This window comes from Peromyscus leucopus, chromosome 13, assembly GCF_004664715.2.
Source record: "Peromyscus leucopus breed LL Stock chromosome 13, UCI_PerLeu_2.1, whole genome shotgun sequence".
NCBI classification, from domain to species: domain Eukaryota; kingdom Metazoa; phylum Chordata; class Mammalia; order Rodentia; family Cricetidae; genus Peromyscus; species Peromyscus leucopus.
In genome coordinates, this window is record NC_051074.1 from 41,559,343 (window position 1) to 41,582,465 (window position 23,123).

At 39.9% G+C, this 23,123-nt stretch overlaps 1 protein-coding gene across 1 annotated transcript in view; it reads left to right on the forward strand.

Moving 5' to 3' along the window:
- Bard1 (BRCA1 associated RING domain 1) overlaps window positions 1-23,123 on the forward strand; it is a 72,100-nt gene that overhangs the window by 40,828 nt on the left and 8,149 nt on the right. Inside the window, exons 7-9 of the mRNA XM_028870032.2 lie at window positions 6,410-6,518; window positions 13,881-14,013; window positions 14,617-14,709. Of these exons, the coding sequence (XP_028725865.1) occupies window positions 6,410-6,518; window positions 13,881-14,013; window positions 14,617-14,709 (335 nt within the window). The remainder of the gene's footprint in view (window positions 1-6,409; window positions 6,519-13,880; window positions 14,014-14,616; window positions 14,710-23,123) is intronic.

Sequence of the window (23,123 nt, forward strand, 5' to 3'; positions counted from 1 at the left end):
GGTTAGTGTTACCCCAAGGTATTTTATGTCATTTGTGGCTATTGTAAAGGGTGATGTATCTCTGATTTCCTTCTCAGCTTCTTTGTCCATTGTATATAGGAGGGCTACTAATTTTTTTTGAGTTGATCTTGTATCCTGCTATGTTGCTGAAGGTGTTTATAAGCTGTATCAGTTCCTGGGTGGAATCTTTGGGGTCACTCAAGTATACTATCATGTCATCTGCAAATAGGGAAAGCTTGACTTCTTCCTTCTCAATTTGTATCCCCTTAATCTCCTTATGTTGTCTTATTGCCTGGCTAGAACTTCAAGTACTATATTGAATAAGTATGGGGAGAGCGGACAGCCTTACCTTGTTCCTGATTTTAGTGGAATTGCTTTGAGTTTCTCTCCATTTAATTTGATGTTGGCTGCTGGCTTACTGTAAATTGCCTTTATTATGTTTAGGTATGTTCCCTGTATTCCTGATCGCTCCAAGATCTTTATCATGAAGGGGTGTTGGATTTTGTCAAATGCCTTTTCTCCATCTAGTGAGATGATCATGTGGTTTTTTTCTTTGAGTTTGTTTATATGGTGTATTACATTGACGGACTTTCGTATGTTGAACCACCCTTGCATCCCTGGGATGAAGCCTACTTTATCATGGTGGATAATTGTTTTGATATGTTCTTGGAATCTATTTGCCAGTATTTATTGAGTATTTTTGCATCAATGTTCATGAGGGAGATCCCTCTGTAGTTCTCTTTCTTTGTTGTATCCTTGTTTGGTTTAGGAATCAGGGTAATTGTAGCCTCATAGAAGGAGTTTGGTAATGTTCCTTCTGTTTCTATTGTGTGGAACAATTTAGAGAGTATTGGTATTAACTCTTCTTTGAAGATCTGGTAGAATTCTGCACTGAGCCGGGCGGTGGTGGCGCACGCCTTTAATCCCAGCACTCGGGAGGCAGAGGCAGGCGGATCTCTGTGAGTTCGAGGCCAGCCTGGTCTCCAAAGCGAGTTCCAGGAAAGGCGCAAAGCTACACAGAGAAACCCTGTCTCGAAAAACCAAAAGAAAAAAAAAAAAAAAAGAATTCTGCACTGAAACCATCTGGTCCTGGGCTTTTTTTGGTTGGGAGATTTTTAATGACTGTTTCTATTTCCTTAGGGGTTATTGGACTATTTGAATAGTTTATCTGGTCTTGACTTAACTTAGGTATGTGGTACCTATCCAGAAAATTATCCATTTCTTTTAGATTTTCCAGTTTTGTGGAGTAGAGGTTTTTGACGTATGACCTGATGATTCTCTGGATTTCCTCAATGTCTGTTGTTATGTCCCCCTTTTCATTTCTGATTTTGTTGATTTGGATTCTCTCTCTCTGTCTTTTGGTTAGTTTGGATAAGGACTTGTCTATCTTGTTGATTTTCTCAAAGAACCAACTCTTTGTTTCATTAATTTTTTGTATTCTCTTTGTTTCTATTTTATTGATTTCACCTCTCACTTTGATAATTTTCTGGCTTCTATTCTTCCTGGGAGACTTTGCTTCTTCTTGTTCTAGAGTTTTCAGGTGTGCTGTTAAGTCACTAGTGTGAGATTTCTCCAACTTCTTTATGTGGGCATTTAGTGCTATGAATTTCCCTCTTAGCACTGCTTTCATAGTGTCCCATAAGTTTGGGTATGTGGTGTCTTCATTTTCATTGATCTCTAGGAAGTCTTTAATTTCTTTCTTTATTTCTTCCTTAACCCATTGGTGATTCAGTTGAGCATTTTTCAGTTTCCATGAGATTGTAGGTTTTCTGTAGTTTTTGTTGTTGTTGAAATATAACTTTAAACCATGGTGGTCTGATAGAACACAGGAGGTTATTCCAATTGTTTTGTATCTGTTGAGATTTGCTTTGTGGCCAAGTATGTGGTCGATCTTAGAGAAAGTTCCATGGGGTGCTGAGAAGAAGGTATATTCTTTTTTTGTTAGGATGGAATGTTCTGTAGATATCTGTTAAGTCCATTTGAGTCATGACATCAGTTAAGTCCTTTATTTCTCTGTTAAGTTTCGATTTGGGAGATCTGTCCAGTGGTGAAAGTAGGGTGTTGAGGTCTCCCACTATTAATGTGTGGGGTTTTATATATGGTTTATGCTTTAGTAATGTTTCTTTTACATATATGGGTGCCCTTGTATTTGGGGCATTAATGTTCAGAATTGAAACTTCATCTTGGTGGATCTTTCCTGTGATGAGTAAGTAATGCCCTTCTTGATCTCTTTTGATTGATTTTAGTTTGAAGTCTATTTTGCTGCATATCAGGATGGCTACTCCTGCTTGTTTCTTAAGACCGTTTGATTGGAAAGTCTTTTCCCAGCCTTTTATTCTTAGGTAGTGTCTATCTTTGAATTTGAGATGTGTTTCTTGTATGCAGCAGAAAGATGGGTCCTGCTTTCATATCCCTGTAAGCCTATGTCTTTTTATAGGTGAATTAAGTCCATTGATATTAAGGGATATTAATGACCAGTGATTGTTCATTCCTGTTATTTTTTGGTGGTAGTGTGTGTGTACTTCTCTGGGGTTTACTACTGTGGCTTTATCTATTGCCTGTGTTTTCGAGGGTGTATCTGACTTCCTTCGGTTGGAATTTTCCTTCTAGTGCTTTCTGTAGGGCTGGGTTTGTAGATAAGTATTGTTTAAATCTGTCTTTGTCTTGGAATATCTTGTTCCTTCCGTCTATGATGATTGAAAGTTTTGCTGGGTATATTAGTCTGGGCTGGCATCCATGGTCTCTTAGTGTCTGCATTACATCTGTCCAGGTCCTTCTGGCTTTCAAAGTCTCCATTGTGAAATCGGGTGTTATTCTGATGGGTTTGCCTTTATAAGTCACTTGGCCTTTTTCCTTTGCTGCTCTTAATATTCTTTCTTTATTCTGTACATTTAATTGTTTAATTATTATGTGGCGAGGGGACTTTTTTTGGGGGTCTAGTCTGTTTGGTGTTCTATAGGCTTCTTGTATCTTCATAGGCATTTCCTTCTTTTAGTTGGGAAAGTTTTCTTCTATGATTTTGTTGGATATATTTTCTGTGCCTTTGGGTTGGTATTCTTCTCCTTCTTCTATCCCTATTATTCGTAGGTTTGGTCTTTTCATGGTGTCCCAAATTTACTGGACATTTTGGGTCATGACTTTGTTGGCTTTAGTGTTTTCTTCGACTGATGAATCTATTTCTTCTACCGTATCTTCAATGCCAGAGATCCTCTCTTCCATCTCTTGCATTCTGTTGGTTATACCTGGCATCTGAAGTTCCCGATCGTTTACTCAGATTTTCTATTTCCAGCATTCCCTCTGTTTGTGTCTTCATTTTTTTTCTATTTCCCTTTTCAGGTCTTGGACTGTTTCCTTCATTTGTTTCATTGATTTTCATGATCTTCTTTCAGTGCTTTATTGTTTTCTTCTAGGACTTTATTGTTTTCTTCTACTTTATTTGTCCTTTCCTCTAGTTTTTTTTTAACATTCTTCCCATTTTTTTGTCTTTTCCTCTATACAAGCCTCTACCTTCTTCATGATGTTATTCATAAGGCTGTTTTCTTCTGCTTCTTCCAATTTTTGATGTTCAGGTCTAGATGTTGGAGGAGGGCTAGGTTCTGGTGATGCTTCATTTTGTTGTATGTACTTCTGCCTTGACGTCTGCCCATCTCCTTGTGGTTCGTTCTTGGTCTTATCAGTGCGCTTGGTTCAGACAGAGCTGACAGATTCAGGAAGTCTCTCTCTCTTGTCCAGATGGGAGCTCTCTTGTCTAAATGGGAACTCCGGAGCAGGATGGGAGCTCTTGTCCAGACAGGAAGTCAGGGGCAGGATGGGAGCTCTTATCCAGACAGGAAGTCGGGGGCAGGCTGGGAACTGGGGGCCGATCTCTAAGTCTCAGGAAGTGGCTGGGGTCTCGGGCAGATGGGCGTGGGGGCAGGGTGTGGAGATTGCAGGGTCTGCTGGGGGTCTTGGAGGAGGGGGGCCTTCCTGGTAGGGCTAAAAGGGAACCTGCCCAGGGGCCAGAACCTGGGGCCAAGTTGGGCAGGTCTTCCCCAGAGTGGCTGGTGCACAGGGATCGTAAAGGACTTTCATTTAGCACTTTTTCATGTTGTCATAGGGGATTTTTACTTCTGCTCATGTAAATAGCTATGCTGATGTCATCAGTGTGTATTAAGTTCACTTGACTAAGGTTTTTCTTTGAAGTCTGAAATCTGCTTGTACTTGTTAGAAGTACAAGCATGTGTGCTATGTGTACGTTTTTTAATAAAAACATGTACTATGACTGTTTATTTTTGCAGTTGGTTTAAGAATTAGAGTCTTGGTTATTCAGATCAGGCTTCTATTTTGTGGTTGTCATTTATAGCGTATGCATATGAGAAGGCAGTAAGTAGAGATGGTATGTGAGCATAATACAGTATGCAATTGGGAAGTCTCCAGGAGAGTGGCTGAGGTCCATTTGAAATGCTCTGACATCACTTGCTCTAACTGTAAACAGTGGCTTGTGTTGAAAGGGAAAGGTATATGGTGTGGACCTGGGCATAACGGGGAACCTGAGAATGCAGCCTTATCACTGTTTATTCGGCACTGCTGAGAGAAGACAGAGCAGCTGAGCCTGGTGGTCATGAATAGCTGTCATGAAAGATTTGCTGTGGCTCATTTCTTATCTTAATCCACTAGCTCTCTTTCCCAAGATGCCATTATAAGAGCTTTCACTAAGGTCATTGACTCGGACAGGCTTAGATCCTTATGTGTGTGACTTCTGTGACTTTTCAAACGAAGTTGACACTTTTCTTCTTCCCTTGACGTTTCGTTCTTTTTCCTTTAAGATGGTTTTCTCTCCACTCAATTAAATTTATAAAACTGGTATAGTACCTTGTTAATATTTTTGTTTCCCATTTAACACACTTTTATTTTCAGTGCTTGGGATCAAATCTAGAGTATTGTGCATGCTTGACAAGCATTGAACCACTGAGCTGTATACCCAGCCCTCATGAACTTTAATGGAATATATATATATATATACAATATCTGTAAAGACATTTTAAACATGTCATTAAAAAATATGAGATTACAAAAGATAATTTCATTTTGAAAGCTTAATACCACAATATAGTATATTAAAATGTATTTTAAAATATTCTCAAATTGTAAAGAAGAGGAATGGTTGGCCACCAAGTATTATAGCTTTAACAAATCATTTACAATGGACTTGTTAAGCATGGGCTATATTGACTATTACTGAGTATACAAGGCAAATGTGACCTAAATAGATCATTGGAACTTGTTGCTCTGTTTTATAGTCTATGAAATGATAGTGTTGTACTTTGATCTCTGAAATCTCTTCTAGTAAATCATGCTGTGATTTGTAAAGATATATGCATTCAGATATATACAGTCTACATCAGGCTGTTCTCTGAACCACACTAGTTTACATTACAGTGGCCATGATTTATTTAGACTAGATTAAATTCACATATACATGCAAACCCCCCACACCCACGTACACACTGATACACATATATAAAAGTACACTATCCATTACTTTATTGTTTGTCCTGTGATGCAGTTTTCGTTACAGTGAATCCTGATGGTTTTCCTATGGCTGTATCTGTGTGTTAGGGTCACACCTCTAAAAGAGATCATAAGGATGGATACTTTGACTTCTTCCTTTTCTATTTGTGTTTTCTTGCTATCTTTCCATTTTCTAGAAAACTAGGTCCACCGTACGTCCATTATATAGTGGATGGAGATGGGCTGGGAGGAGTCTCCCAGTCCCAGCTAAATGTGGTGGCTATGGAGTTCCTGGTAGAAAGTGATTCTGAGCCTTGGGGTCTCTGACATCCTACAGATTGGTGGCAAGTCTCAATGCAGTGGAGATGGGAATAGAAGGAAAGGCTGAAAGGGGCCCCAGGAAAGGACTAGGGGAACCTGGGTCTTTGTTAAGAGGCCCAGCCTCTAGGGGGATGGAGGTGTGTGCCGGGAGGAGGGGCTACTGTGGATAGGATGCAGGGAGACTAAGGGTAAATAAACCTGGAGAGACCTTAATAGAGGACAGGAAGGGGGATAAAGATTGCTCACCTGAGCCCCAGCCTGGTGTGGAGACTGGGAGTCTCTGTGGGTCGTCAGCATCACAGGGGAATGGAGATGGGGTAGAAGGAAAGGGTAAAGGGGCTGCTGGGAAGAACTAGGGGGACCCTGGGTTCTCAGCTGAATCCCTAGAGAATGGAGGTGGGGCTAGGTTCCTTTGCTTCTTTATTGAATTCAGTAGCCTTTGATAGTAGATCTTCATGACTAAGTGAGCTCTAAGTCACTTTAGTTACAATTGTGTATTATTAAGGATGTTGAAAAATAGTTCTAGAAGTACATCTGTTTGTTAAGAATGAAGTTATACATTTTATTTGCTTAAACCCATCTGTACTTGTTTTACCAGTAACATATTTGGTGTACGGCCTGTGGATTATACAGACAATGAAAATATAAGATCATTATTGCTGCTACCAGAGAAGAATGAATCATTCTCAACTAGCCAGTGCTCAGTCGTAAGTATGGATTTAGCTTTGGGACATTTATATCTTTTATTGAACTTGGTTATGAAAGGAACATAATAGAAAAACTTCCAGTTAGCAGATAGCTTTTATTCACCAATTATTGAGCACTTCCAGAGTAGTGACTACTATGGATTCAAAGGCATAATCAGAATACATCTACCAAGAAATATTTATTGAAGCCTGTATATTTTAGGCAGCATTCATACAACAATGAATTTGACTAAAGCAACTCTTACTTCAAGGAATTTGCTTGCCAGTAAGAGGTAGAGAAAAAAATGGTCTGTGAATATGCAAATCGATAAATGCAATCATTTCAGAAGTGGGTACACGATTGCTTTCAGGGTGATTTTGTATTGTGTAGCTGGGTGGAGGTGCTAGGCTCCTGAAGGACACTGAATTAGTGAGGGCCTTTTAAGAACCAGTTTGAACTGAAATTTGAATTATGATGGGGAGCAGCCAGGTGGCCACAGAAAGAAAGACATTGTATAGCAGAGACCCTCAAGTAGATGAAATGGGCATGCTTGGAGATTACAGAGGTGGTAATGGCTGGAGAGAGAGAGAGTCCGAGACTAGAAACCATTGAAAGGTTTCAGAGCACAGGGGAGACAGGAGTTGGATTTTGTCTGAGCGTTTGTTCTTTTGATTTACAAAAGGGAATCTGGAGTGTGTGCAGGAGTGGAAGAACTAGCACTTAGGATTGTGACAAGCAGGTGCCAACATGATGTGAACTAAGTGAATGGCATTGGAGGTCTGTAAGGAAGAAATAGTGAAGCTGAGTGTGTTTTTCCCAGCAGTACTTTTCTTGGCTTTTCTGTGACGAGAGAGGAAGGAGTAAACTTCGTGTCACTGGAGCCTTTTGCTGGCATTGGGAAGGGACCCTTTGTCCCCTCTGCCAGTTTTACAACCTATTGATGGAGCTGTTAAGTAGTGGTTGGATATATGAACCTGTGAATTAAATAAAAGGTACAAGCTAGAGACACAGTGGACAAAAGGCCCATTCTTTGGGAGCCCATGGCCAAGTGGAAGATAAAAATATAAAGAAGTTTGTTATAAATTGTGATATATAATAAAAGCAATGAAATGTGCAAAAGTTATAACATGTGCAGCAGAATCAAGGAAGCTCACTTCAGGAGCTGTCAGGAAGAACTTCCAGAAGGTGACAGGGTGTCTGAGGGAAAGAGAGCTGATGGATGCTGCTGTGGAGAATGACAGAAAACTTCTAATCAGAAACATTTGACTTTTAAAGATCATCCCACTGGCAGTTGTGACTGCATTGAGAACTCATGTTTTTTCCTTTACCTGCCATCCTTGATTTAGTGGCTCTGGTGTAGCTGGAGTTTTCTCTCTAGGTCCTGCCAAGCCCCTGCAGTCTGACAGCCCACTTATAAAATAAACACACAGATGCTTATATTATTTACAAACTTTATGGTCACGGCAGGCTTCTTGCTAACTGTTTTTATATCTTAAATTAATCCATTTCTATATATCTACACCTTGCCATGTGGCTCGTGGCTTATCGTCATCTTCACTTGCTGCTCGTCGTGGCGGCAGCTGGCAGTGTCTCCCTGACTCAGCCTTCCACTTCCCAGAATTCTCCTCTCTCCATGTCCTGCCTATACTTCCTGCCTGGCCACTGGCCAGTCAGTGTTTAATATAGACAGAACGATATCCACAGCACTCTGGTGTTACATGTGTGTCCTTGTGTCTGTAGGTTGGTTGCTGCAATTCCAGATGTAACAGTGGCCAGCTAGAAGAAGACATGAAAGCAGTTTCTTAAAGTCTTCACTGAGATCTTTCTTATGTTTTATTCTTTAGGACGGGCTGCATGCTTACTGTTTTTGGTGTATTGAGGGATAGAGATGGGGCAGATCTCGTAGGGGGGCTACCAGAGCAAAATCTGGATTTTTTTTTTTTTTTTTTTTTTAGCGTAGAAGATGGGAAGAATGGGTTTTGTGTGGAAAGCCAACACAGCCCACTGCTGCGGCCTCTCAGAGGGAAGGAGGCATAAAAAAACTCTTGGAATTGTAAAGAACTAGAGGGTTAGCGTTCAAGGAGCGTGAGGAAGGTTCAAGTAGTTTTCAAGTGAAAGGCTAGATTGGGATCAGCCTCTGCAAGGCCTACCTTCCTCAATAGGGATGTGTTTAGTAGATTTAATAGGGCACATCGGCAATGTGTTTATACCTGGAACACGATGGTCTGCAGGACAGCTTGGAGTCAGAAGAAACTCAGCTTGAGTGGAGGCTGCTGTGGTGAAATCTAGGGCTAATGGGGTCTGAAATTATGGGTGATGGTAGTGAGATGAGGACGGAGAGGAGAGACAGACTCAGGGAACTCACTGGATTTTCATATTTGTTCAGATGATGAGAGGTTGGCAATGCTACGACCAAACTTTCTTACTGTCTTAATGATTGATATGTGCCTGAGGAAGCTCATGAGTGATAAGTAAGTGTAAGTGGAGGTAGTAGGTCATGTGCACTTGTGAAGAGGTAACTTACATCCGGGATGTGATACCTCTAACCGTTACCAGACTCCACTCACTCAAGCCAGGCTGCTCTGCTGGTGTGTGTCGGGCTGAGATGAAGCCGTGACTGTTCTGCAGAGCCCTTTCTGGACAAGTGCGGTAGTGACTGATGCCATTGCTTAGTTACAGATTGAGCCAGAGCTAGTTATAATTTGCTGAGGTCGTAGGTGCTATCATGGGTAGTTACCTTTATACCCTGAGAACCCTTTATCTTTTGTTTTAGACCGCAGTCTGATAAATGTGTTCCAAATGATAGTTTGGGAAATGAGAAGGACCTAGAAGTCAGCACTTTAATTTCTTCCTTTTAAGAATGGGAAAACTGAGACCTAGAAAGGTCATGATTTGCCCAGGATTATTAACCAGACATTAAAACATTTTTTAATGGACCAGTTAGAACTCACATTTCTTAAGTCTTAGGTCAGCTCTCATTCAGTTCCACCATACTTTATAAATTGGTACTTATTTTACTCATTTATACTTGAACTCCCTGCCAGAACATAGTACATTTAAGTTGTCATCATAGATTATGTTAAATGTGTCAGAAATACAGATACCTTTATGGTATTCTGAGAATCTGATTATGGTAATCACTTTCAGAAAAGGATTTTTATTTTGAAATCTAAGAAACATACACTTTCTGTATGCCATGTGGCATTGACTTTATTGCTGGGTCTTTTTGCTGTTTTGAGACAGGCCTTCATTATGTAGCCCAGGATAGCTTGGAACTCGCAACCTACCTGCTTCTGCCTTGAAGGGTAAGAGGCGACACCATGGCCAATCTTACTTATTTTCTTAGTGATATGTGGCTAAGGAAGCTAATGGATGATAAGCAAGTCTGTGTAAGTGGAGATGGTTGCTATGTGCAGTCATTAAGAGGTAAGGTCTAGGATGTGATGTCCTTAGCTACCACCAGACTCCACTCACTCAATCCTGCTGTCTAGCTAGGTCTGTAGTCTGTCATGTATGTTCCCATTCAGGTCCTAAGCTTTAGCTATTTTCTTTACCAAGAAAGGATTTGAGAAGCCAGGGCCCCTCTGTCCTACTTCTTACACCCTTCAGACCTGGCTGAAACTGAAACCTTATATTTGCTGAGTAAGCAGTCCACCCCTGAACTACATCCCCAGCTCTGGACCATTTATTAAAAATAGCAGTCTCCTACTGATGCACCACACTCCCTCATTCCCTTCTACCATACAATTGAGAAGTGGTATCATGCGCTTCCTCTAGTTGATTTTTCTCTTCCCCATTAGAATTAAACTGTGTGAGGACTGGTTCACCGCAACAGGTCTTTGCGTGGAGAATAGTGTGGCAAGTACTGAGTGCTCAGTTACATGTGTGTTGACTGTGAGCAAGCTTTCAAGCCTGAGAGTGGTGGTTGCATTGCATGCTGGTCCCCACATGATGTACACTTGCTTGGTAGTGGAGTCTAGAATATTCATACTTATATTGCAAGCTGTACTGAGCAGTGTGGTTTAGTCCCGCTGTGTCTCATTCCAAATTGTGTTACGAGTAAAACTTGGTGGCCCTGCTTCGAGGCTGAGAAGCATCTTCTGGTGTCAACCAAAGCTTCCTGCCATGTTCATTTACGGACTTCTCTGCCCATGGTCTCTTAAGCCAGAATGCTTATCTTTTCTAGTCTTTCCTGATTCTTTAAAAGTTTTTTTTTTTTTTTATATTGTATTTGCTTATGTTTATGTGTGAGTGTGTGTGTTCATTGATGGGCACATACCATATGCACATGTAGAGGCTAGAGTCAACAGGAATCACTCTCTCCTTCTACCGTGTGGGTCCTGGGGATCAAATTCAGGTTGTCAGGCCTGGCTGCAAGCCCCTCCTTCCCCAAAGCCATCTTCTTGACACTGTTTTTAGATGCTTTAACCCCACTAGTTTGATAAATTTATTAACAGTAACAATTATATCTAAGAAAAAGACCATGTTGAATTTACGTTTTGAGTTTATTTAATGCCAAGAAACATAATCTCTAAGTCTCTATAAAGTCAAGTTACTCCGTTTGGGTTTTTTAAGCATCATGACTTCGAGATCCCCTTACTTGAATTACGCCCACAGCCCCTTTGATGTCCAGTCCCAAGCTGACATGTGACTCTGGCAGCTGTTTGTTTATTATAGCATTCCTTAACTAGAAGAAGGTAGTACCGATTTCTCTATTCTATGCAAATTTCAAAAAGACGATGATGGGAGAATGCTTGACCCACTTTGATACTTCCCTTGGTTGGCACTAATAGTAGTATCTGCTATATTTAGAAATGATATATTTTCACTCCTGCTTTATACAGAGAGCTAATTTAGCTAAAGTGGAGTCATGTAAATCAAGAAGCAATGTGTTCTCTGCAGAGCTATTTTGATGGCACTTATTGAATGGAGAAGAATTTCTGACAATTGATTTTTAATATCATTGTAATTGAACAATTTTAAAAAATGTACTGAACTAGTTTCGTGTTATAGAGTATCTACACTGTTTGGACTTGACTTGGCTATGCTTTCTTACAGAAACTAGTAAGGCATGTATATGAGAATGTGATAATATCTGTGTGTCTAGTCCAACCTTTGTTATCAGAAGCATAAGGGAGTAAATTTAACTTGCTGAACTTAATTGCCAAGCATAGTCATTTAAAAACTTACTGTGGTATTTTTGTGTACTTACTTGCTGTGTGGTGGGTCTCACTGACTTTAGTGTGAATGAACTGAGTTCAGCTGTTTGTAGATTTACCCCGTAGCTGAGCTGCCATGTGTCTGGGGTGGGGGAAGGAATTCGCACTGTTATGACATGGAGGTCACTGTGGAGACCCTGGCTGCCTCTCACCTGGCTGCCGAACTGCAGTGGTTCCTGTGCCTTTGCTGTTCCTGCATATTCTGCAGAGCGCTCGAAAGCCCGGCTTTCTACTCACTGCATGCGAAGGCCCCACGCCTTGTGCTGTATGTGGTGACTTGGCCTTAGTCCAGTAGTGCTGGATTTGCCTGTTCCTCTCAGGATCAGTCCTTCTCTTTCACAGGCACCTTTTGTCTACTTCTGGTCCTGTCTGTTCCGTCTTTTGCATGCTCCACCTGTCATTGTTCCTGACTTGTCTCTTCTCATCTCCCATACTGTTCACCGTTGCTTTCTGTCTCCTTTAAGTGCTGAGGGTAGATGTTAGGCTGAAAACATTAGTTTCTGTAACTCGGCCTGTGTTTCTTATGAGGAACTCCCTCTGATTTGTGGATCTGCTTTCTTCACTCTCCAGTTCACTTGCCCATGTTCATCTTCTTGTTTCAGTGTCAAAATTCATTTTCTTCAGAATCAGTGCTGAATTTTCAAAATCATTTAGCTTAAACTGAGTAGACCAAGTGTGGATATAACTCTTTGGAAGAGAGATATGAAATTGGTCATTTTTAATGGCTATTTTAGGTTATTGGGGACAGAATGAAATTACGAAACCCTACAGGAATCCAGTTCAGCATCAGGGGAAGAAGCTTGCCATTGTGGAGAGAGCTATTCCAACTGACAGTGACTTGGGAGGAAAATAATTAGAACAATAGTTATTCAAATGGATTGAGTATTAGAGTTAAGGGTACTGATTCAGTAGGAATTACTATAGATTATTAGCTGGAGTAAAGCAATTCATAAAATAAATCCCTAGTCTGGTGTGTCTTCTCTCTGTGTTTCTTGTGTGTTTTTACCATGATGTGTCTTCTCTCTGTGTTCCTTGTGTGTTTTTACTCTGGTGTGTGCCTTCTCTCTGTGTTCCTTGTGTTTTTACCCTGGTGTGTGTCTTCTCTCTGTGTTCCTTGTGTGTTTTTACCCTGGTGTGTGTCTTCTCTCTGTGTTCCTTGTGTTTTTACCATGGTGTGTGTCTTCTCTCTGTGTTCCTTGTGTGTTTTTACCCTGGTGTGTGCCTTCTGTGTTCCTTGTGTGTTTTTACCCTGGTGTGTGCCTTGTCTCTGTGTTCCTTGTGTGTTTTTACCATGGTGTGTCTTCTGTGTTCCTTGTGTGTTTTTACCCTGGTGTGTGTCTTCTCTCTGTGTTCCTTGTGTGTTTTTACCCTGGTGTGTGCCTTGTCTCTGTGTTCCTTGTGTGTTTTTACCATGGTGTGTCTTCTGTGTTCCTTGTGTGTTTTTACCCTGGTGTGTGTCTTCTCTCTGTGTTCCTTGTGTGTTTTTACCCTGGTGTGTGCCTTCTGTGTTCCTTGTGTGTTTTTACCATGGTGTGTCTTCTGTGTTCCTTGTGTGTTTTTACCATGGTGTGTGTCTTCTCTCTGTGTTCCTTGTGTGTTTTTACCCTGGTGTGTGTCTTCTCTCTGTGTTCCTTGTGTGTTTTTACCCTGGTGTGTGCCTTCTGTGTTCCTTGTGTGTTTTTACCATGGTGTGTCTTCTGTGTTCCTTGTGTGTTTTTACCATGGTGTGTGTCTTCTCTCTGTGTTCCTTGTGTGTTTTTACCATGGTGTGTCTTCTGTGTTCCTTGTGTGTTTTTACCCTGGTGTGTGTCTTCTCTCTGTGTTCCTTGTGTGTTTTTACCCTGGTGTGTGTCTTCTCTCTGTGTTCCTTGTGTGTTTTTACCCTGGTGTGTGTCTTCTCTCTGTGTTCCTTGTGTGTTTTTACCCTGGTGTGTGTCTTCTCTCTGTGTTCCTTGTGTGTTTTTACCCTGGTGTGTGTCTTCTCTCTGTGTTCCTTGTGTGTTTTTACCCTGGTGTGTGTCTTCTCTCTGTGTTCCTTGTGTGTTTTTACCCTGGTGTGTGTCTTCTCTCTGTGTTCCTTGTGTGTTTTTACCCTGGTGTGTGCCTTCTCTCTGTGTTCCTTCCGTGACTTTACCCTGGTTCTTCTCCATTTTTCACTGACAGGTGACTGCTGGACAGCGAAGGAATGGGCCATTGGTGCTCATAGGCAGTGGGCTTTCTTCGCAACAGCAGAAAATGCTCAGCAAACTTGAGGCACTTCTTAAAGCTAAAAAATGTGCTGAGTTTGACAATACAGGTGAGGCATTTGATTTTTCTTTTTTCTTTTTTTTTTTTTTGGTAGAAAATAATTTGAAGTTAGTCTCTTTGAAGAACGACCTTTGATTATATATGTTTTGAGCATTGGGTTATGGTTATGTATTTTGTATCTTGTAATCTTAAATGTTTCTATACTTTATAGTTTTAATATACTTAAGAAATGTAAAGTGTTTATTTTGCTTGTTTTTGTGGTTCTGGGGATAAAACCCAGGCTGTTTCCATGCTAGCAGTCAAATGCACACAACTACATTTTCACCAGGAACTGTAAAGTTAAGCCTTACACATATTGTAGGATAAAACACTATTAAGAACAGATTTAAGTTTATTAATAAAGTATAATGTAGTGTGATACCACAAATAATTTGAAAATAGCTGAAAAACGTGTATTTGTTAATATGCTTTTTACCATCTATTTTTCGTGTTGATGGCCAAGTTAAAAAGTACTGAATAAAATAAACGTTATACTCAATATAAAAGTTGGCTTTGATGAATACTTAAGTGAAAGTTAATAAAATAGACTTAACTGGTTATAGAACAACAGGGAATTCTTTTGGTTTCTTCTTACTACTGTTTTGTATCTTAGTAACCCATGTCATTGTGCCCGATGGTGAGGCTCAAAGTACTCTGAAGTGCATGCTGGGGATTCTCAATGGATGCTGGCTCCTGAAGTTTGACTGTGAGTACTGGATTTGGGAGGATTACTAGACTAGTTAGTAAATGCCTGTGCCTTCACGTAGTTGCTGTTTTCAAGAGGATTCTCGCATAATTGGTGCCATGCAGATATTTTTAATAAATGTGAATATAAATATGCTCTGATTTTAAGGTAGTTTTACTTTGCAATTCCAAGTATATTATTAAAGAATTAATGTAGCTTATTGTTAACTTTGAAGTCTAAACAGTCCATATTAATGTTAAATGGTGTATTTGACAAAAATATACTCACGTTTTAAATTCATTGCATGGTGTATCTATGAAGTGAAATTAATTTATTGCTTTCCATTTAAAATTTCTACAGTATTACCCGTATAACATTCTTTTAATCTCGTGGCTGACTCAGTCCTTTCAGGTAGCTGTTGGTTTTATTACCAATCCAAAATTTACCGTTTTAGTCTACTTGATGTGATTACAGCAGCCCTCACCTCAGCCTCCACTGGAACTGTATCACCGTTTCTCATTGTTGGCGGTCAGTGCCATCACCCTCACAGCTCCCTTCCCTACTGTTGCTGAAGCTTTTCTTCAAACATCCCTCCTCTCCTCCCTCCAAACCCTCTCTCTCCCTCTTCCTAGTTATTTTCTATTCCTTGGTTCCTCAAGTATCTGCTTTTTGGTATGGTAGGCTAAAATATGATGGCAGCTTTTTGGTATGGTTGCTAAAATATGATGGCAGATGCACCAGCTATTCTTAAGCACTTCTTTAAAAAGCTAAGTGGCTGCAAGGACTGACAGGGAGGTCTTATGATATATAGTTGAGAACCTTGATGTTGCTTATGCTCAGGAATGATTGAGGGCCCAAATTTCTCAGACCTGCCACACACATCTGTGCACATGGAGTTGCTCTGTGTTGTGATTTATTAATCTTCTAGAGCTGGATACTGATACTGGACACTGCAGTCTCCTGTGATGATAATTATACCAAAGCAGAAGAATGAGTATGTTGATTTTAAGAAACACATTGTATATTAAAATTCATTAAAAATACTGGCTTTGTGCTTTGAAGGCCTTGTGGTAGAGTGATTATCAAGATCTTAAGTTTGCAGTTGATTTGATTTCAAGAGCAGTTTGATGTCAGCCGTCAGCATTCATGTCCTCTTAAAATCGGCTTCCACTTGCTCCCTATGGTACTAGTCAGTTCTCTGGGATATGATTCACCATGATGAGACACCACTCCATCTTTTCTCCTCATTCTCTGTTAATAGTTGTTACCAGTCAAAACCAGCTTGAGAAGCATGATAATTGATTGACAATATGTCTAGTTTGAACTTTATTTTACCTTTTTTAGTCTCTAGTAAGTCTCTGAGTCTCAGTATTTAAAAACTTAAAATGCCTCCAAGGTTATGGCTTCTTTTGTACCACACCTAGGCCAGAACCATTGCCAATGGTTAGAATTAGTCAATTTTCATAATAACAAGATCTTACTAATAAAGAAAGAGTGTGGGATTTTGAATAATCTGTTTCTGAACTTTGAGTCTATTTCTTAAGAGTTTGCTGAACTGGCATTTGGATACATGTACAGTCTATGATCCATTTCCATAAAATTTACCTTCTGTAGGAAATGTGAGTTTTGTTACTTTAATGGCTTGGCCATGTCATTTTTATAGAATCGCAGATAGACTCAAGCTGACTGAAGAGTGTGATATTTGGTGATTTTCATAGTAGTGAATGTATTTGCTAATGCTGATGATTCTTTTAGGATAAAGGATGGATAGGATCGCTGATTAAAGTTCATTTGTTCATATTTTCTAATATAGAGCCCAAGGAGAAATAAGTTCAAAGTTTGAGGCAAGTATTTGGGTAGTCACTAGATCACTGGGATTATCAAAGTAAGTCATATACTCTCAAGGTCTTTCTTTCATAACAGAGATTCCTCAGTCTGTTTTTAGTGCCACCTCTATTTTTATTGGAAAATATTTCAGAGCACTTCAGAACTGTCTGAAAATCATATATATTAGAGAAAAATGAAGGGGATTACTCATTTCAAAATTAATTATCAAGATGCATGACTTACTAAAACTTTCTTGTGTAAGATTCTAAGCATTAGTTTGTTGGTAGATAAAATTGTTAATTGGAATGACTACTTATAAACTTTAATATTGACTTTTTATGGTGTTTTCCATAAACCAAAGAAGAATTTTTCATCATGTGTGAACATGTCCTTGTGTGTGGAGGTGAGAAGTTGATGGCAGGCGTACGAGGTTCCCACCTTTCTTTTTGAGATCGTGTCCTGGAGTTTCAGTGAACCAGGCACTCGGAAATTGTGGGACAGGCTCAGCACCGTCTGGAAATCTGCCTGTCTCTCCAACTGTTTCCCACTTCACTGTGCTAGGTTTTACTCCAGACCAGTTATTCTCAAACTTCCTAATGCCTTTAATACGGCTCCTCATGCTGTGCTGACCCCAACCATAACATTATTTTCACTGCTACTTCATAACTGTAATTTTACTACTATTATGAGGTATAAACATCTGATATGTAGGATGGTCTTAGGTGACCTTTGTGAAAGAATCCTTCAACCCCCACAGGGCTCATAGCCACAGGTTGGGAACCACTGCTCCAGACTTTTGTCTGTGAACTGAGTAAGGAAGAGCAGGGAGGATACTCTTTAGTGTTGTTTTCTGATTGGTTGGTTGATTTGAGTGATGGACTCTTAAAGAGACAGCCACCAAGTAACCTCATGATCAGCTTAACAGAGTCATTCTTTCCTATTAGAGTTCCTTTTAAAAGTTTTAAAGTTTTAATGTAACTTCTGTTTTGCTCAATAAACTTTGCCAACTAATAAAATTTAAATAGCAAAATATTTCTGTAAAGTAAGACTGATTAGGAAAGGATGTGTCCAGAAGTCTCATTGAGTGGGACAAGGTGGCACAGGCCTGTACTCCAGCATTTGGAAAGCTGAGGCAAGAGGAATAGGAATCCAGAGCTATCCTTGGCTACAGAGAGAGTTCCTGGCTAGCTGTTCTGAATAGACTATCAAGCAAGTTAACAAACAGCAAAAAAGAAGTCTCCCATCAAAGATTCATTATTTAATAATAAAAAATATTTTAAAGAAAGAGAGAGAAAGATTATTTCATCAGAAAGGACTATTTTGCTAGGCAGTGATGGTCCATGCCTTTAATCACAGCACTTGGAAGGCAGAAGCAGGCAGGTCTCTGAGTTCTAGGCCGGCCTGGTCTACAGAGTGAATTCCAGGACAGCCAGAGCTGTTACACAGAGAAACGCTATCTCGAAAAACCAAGTTGTGGGGGAACTCATTTTTCTGATAATTTACTTAAAGTAGGCAATACAAGTGGAATGAAAACGCGTCTGTGTTACAGTAGCAAGAAGAGGAGAATGACCTGGGTAGGACTAAAACAGTGTGTCTTTATCTTATCAGGACAACTGTCGGTATGTGAGTACACCCAGAAAATACATGGGTGCGGGGGAGGGGGGCTTGCAGAAGACGATTGTTTTCCTGTTTTGAAATGGACTTCCTGTATAGTCCAGGCTGGCCTCAAACCTTCCTTTTTCCTGCCTGTGCCTTAAGTATGAATGCTGGGATTACAGTCAAGGGTGCCTATATTCTAATTCATTTTTAACAGTTTTCAAATGAATATCTGCTACATCCTCTAGCAATAAACTCAAACCTTCATATTCTAATACCAACTAGAAAATGTTTTTCATTTTTGTCTTTTCCAAAGATTAGTTAGACTGCTCAGGGCTTTGATCTTAAAAAGAGAAATTAAAACCTGTATTTGTAATGTTTCCTACCTACCATAATAGAGCTTTTAAGTTTGTTTTGCAGATCTAAAAAGTTAAATATTCGATTGAAAAACACTGAGCATAAGTTTTCTAATTATCAGGAGAATCTTTGGATATTAGACAATTTGTTCTTTAAACAAACGGACAGTTTTGATATTATTCACAGTACAGGTATCAGTACTAATACCCAAGTTTTGTTTAAACCATTTTTATGATATACTGATACATTTTGTGATGGGATTAGTTTGCTTTTTTGTATGCATTACATAAATAAATTCAGCATTTTGTCTCAAGAAGTATATATTTATGTATAAATACACTTATAACTAGAATATTAACATGAAGTATAGGAAAAAAGTAAATGATTACTGTAGACGGAAGTTTCTGTCCTGCCTGGTCCCACAGTTATTCAGACACACACAGGCTTATATTAATTACAAACTGTTTGGCCTATTGCTCAGGCTTATAACTAACTCCTATGCTTAAATTTACCCATAATTCTGGTCTATGTTTAGCCATGTGGCTTGGTTCTTTTTCTCAGTCCCGCATTCTCATCTCCTTTCCTCTGTGTCTGGCTGGCGACTCAGTCTCTGCCTTACCTCTTTACAGCCTTCCCCTTCCTGCCCGGCTACTGGCCAATCAGCATTTTATTAAACCAATAGGAGTGACAAATCTTTGCAGTGTACAAGAGCATTATCCCACTGCAGATTACTAAGTAGTACTTAGGATAAAATCTACTGTCCTATGACAGTATTTTCAGTGACATTCCAAACTGGATGTTTATGATGACTTGTGCTGGTTAGTTTTTTTATCCCTTGACACAGCTAGGGTCATCTGGGAAGGGGGAATCTCAGGTGAGAAAATGCCTTCATCAGATTCGCCTTTGGGGAAGTCAGTGGGGCATTTCTTCATTAAAGATTATAGTGGAAGGGCCCCGCTCCCTGTCAGTGGTGTTACCCTTGGGTAGGTGGGCCTGGGCCGGATAAGGGAAAGTAAGCCAGGAAGCAACATTCCTCCATTGTTCTGCTCCAGTTCCTCTCTCCAGATACTGGTGGTGTCATGCCATGTGTCCCACCCCCACCCCATCCCGTCCCTAAGTGCAGGCCCTGACTTCCTCAGTTATGAGGATGTGATCAGGACATGTAAGCCAAATAAACCTTTTCCTTCCCATGTTGCTTTTGGATCATGGCAACAGAGAAACCTACCTGCGCCAGAATGAACGGAACATCGAGGTTTTCTTTTACACTTTGAGCCTTCCTTTTTCATTCATTCATCTCATCCAGTGAGCTCATTTCTCTGTTGCTTACCTGCCACCTGACTCTTGAGAGATGGTGGTGACAGTGTGCTTTGTTAGCTTCCATTTTGTCTTTGTATAGAACGTGTGAGTTTTTTTAAGTGTAGCTCAATCATAGTCTATTTATTCGACTAAAAATTCTAATATAAACACATTTGCAAAGGAAGATTCCTTTGGTGTTACAGCCTGAGTGTCAATTTTTAACTGAATCAGACAGGAATTCCATGGATGTTTATTTATTGTCATTCTGAGTGACATAAATTCCTAGTTTAGTTCTAATGCCATATCTATTCAGACTCATGGTTTTGACGTGGAGTGATGTTTATGTATTCTAACTTTCTTAAAGGAAATCTGTTGACTGAGAATGATATTTAATTCCATGCTTTCAGTTGGGAAGAGCCAGGAGCCCCAGAGCAATAAGAACTTGTTAAAATCCATGACTTTGTACTGCTCTAGCTTTTGAAGAAAGTGAAGACACTTCTTTGCTTTCCATGTAAGACAGGCCTTCTCTTCCTGTGAACACTCTACAAATCTGTATCTTTTAGTTCTATTCATGTTGATGTATTCTTTCATAATTTTGTGTAGCTGTGGGTTTGTGGTAGTTTGAATGTAATTGGCACTCATAATCTCATAGGACATGGCACTATTAGAAGGTGTGGCTTTGTTGGAGTGGGTATGGCTTTGTTGGAGGAAGTGTGTTACTTTGGGGGTGGACTTTGAGGTTTCCTATGCTCAGGATCCCACCAAGTGTCTCAGTTGTCTTTCTGTGGCCTGCATATCAAGATGTAGCCCAGCACCATGTCTGCCTGCCTGCTGTCATGCTCCCTGTCATCATGATAATGGATTGAACCTTTGAAACTGTTAGTGAACCCCCCCCCCACACACACACCCAGTTCAGTGTTTTCTTTTATAAGAGTTGATGTGGTCATGGTGTCTTTTCACAGCAATAGAAACCCTAACTAAGACAGGGTTCAAGGGCACTCCTTTTTACTCTATTTCCTTTGTTGATCCTTTTCTGCCAAGCTTCAGAAAAATTACTCAGCTCAATATAAATTGATGATCATCGGTGTATCTAAAATGAAGATATATCTACACATTATGTTTTTATGAGCTGGAGACAGGAACAGATGCTAAAGGAATGCTTTTCTGTATAGTAGAAATCTTTTTTAAAAATACTGAGTAGCCCTGACAATCATAAGCTGCCTGAATATGCAGAGACCCCTGGCTTTGCGAAGGTGGCCAGAGCTGCTCTAAAGACTTTCTGTGAATGATTTTGAGTTATGTAGTACTTTGGGAACTGTGCTTCTCCTGCATACATAGAAAAATAATGCATTTTCCAGGCCAAAAGAAAACTAGCATGAGATAGTAGGCGTGGTCAAGAATCGAGCTGGCCTCAGAGTCTGTCTGTACAAGTGACTTATTGCCTCATCCCTGCAAAGTGGTAGCTCCAGGGAAAATCTTAGTAGAAAATGTTCAAGGTAATGAAGATGAAATAAAGTGTACATTATATGAGAATGGGGACTCTTGACACATTCAGAGTATGTACAGTTATGGCAGATGGAGAAATCTGTGTTTACATATATAACTATCAAGTCAGTCTAGTTTGAAAATTATTAGTGGAGAAAACAAGCAAAACTATGATCTTGAATTTGCTTTTTTCTTCAAAAGGAAAAATATAAGTATCTTTCTGCCAAACTTTAAATAGCAAATGATAGCATAATGTTGGGCTTTATTAAACATTTAAGATGGATAAGAAATAATTGAATTAAATTTTAAGAAGTAGCATTAAGTTGTTGGTAAATGACTTGTTTTTAAACTAATGATGTAAATAAAGAGATTAGGAATTATGGCATATATTATACTTTATATAAGTTAATGAATAAGAATGTTTGTAAGTTATATTTTAGAGATTACAAAAAACCTTCAAATGGGAAGTAGGTTAAGAATTCTTGTTGCCATTTGCCTAATTTCTGTGCAATAAGTAAAAGTTTCAAATATCCATTATATTAAATAAATAATATTTGGCTGGTTGATTCTTTCATTTCATTGCTGATATTACACTGTTGTTTAATTACTGCAAGTTTAGAGTATCTCATGTATGTTCGTTTACTTGCTTAGTGGATTGTTTATTTGATTAATCTCAAAGGAGGTTCACAAGGATTGAAGTTTGGGTTGTGGCAATTATCTATTGGATAGTGCGTCTTCATTCTGGAACTTGGGGTGCCAGTTTGACAGTGGCAATTTTGGCATCAGATTAGATAAACTCCTTGACCCATTGAAGGCAGAGATGAATGTTTTATTGTTCTCTATCCTTCTCCTGGCCGAGTCCTCAGCACTTTTTACCATGCATTGTGCTTTTTGGCTAGTCTCTCAAAAATGACTGTTTCCCTGTTTAATTCTTAATAAATGGGTCATGTGGTCTACGGTAAGAGAAATGGGACATATCTACTCTAAATAGAGATAGCTGATGTTTCTTGAGGTGATTTTTTTTTTTTTATACCCAAGAAAAAGACTGAAGGAAAAGCTAATGAGCAGTTGGAAGCTATCTGAGTTTTGATCTCAGTTGTGTCCCCAGGAAAACCATTTAAATCTGAGGATTTCTGTAGTCTGTTTGATCTGACTAGGCATTGGAGTTGCAACCTGAGGAGTAGATGCCACTCAGCTGCAGAACTTCCCCGGCTTTTCTGTGCTGTGGTAGCAGCTTTAGAGAAGGACTTTGTTACCATCACACAGTTCTAGACCTGGAACTGCTCGGTTTTCCTGAACTGATACTGGGTGGTGTGAGAGCTTCAGGAGAGTGTTTCTTTAGCTCAGTCCCTGTGACTAGAGCACTGAACTTTCCTGGGAGTCCTGGGCTAGCAGAGGCTAGCCCAGCACACCTGTGGGTTAGCAGCAGCAGTGGATGCCCCCTGTGGTCACAGTCCCTGTGCTGATGCAATCACTCTCTCCTGCTCTGTTCCTCCCTTGCTCACACTAAGGCTGGTCACCTAGATGAAGAACAGATTGCTGAATTCAAGGCACCTTTCTCTTTATCTGATAAAGATGGCAACGACACCATCAAAACCAAAGAACTTGGGATTGTCATGAGGTCACTGTGTCAAAACCCTGGAGAAGCTGAATTGCAGGATCTGATCCGTGAAGTAGATCCTGTTGGGATCAGCACTATCCACTTCCTAAAGCCTTAGACCAGGATGGCTAGAAAAGTGAAACATACAGATAGTAAAGAAATCTGTCCAGTGTTCCAAGTCTTAGACAAGGATGGTGATGGCTACATCAGTCCAGCAGAACTGTATCACAAACTCACGACAGACTTAGAAGAAAAATAGAGATGAAGTGATCAG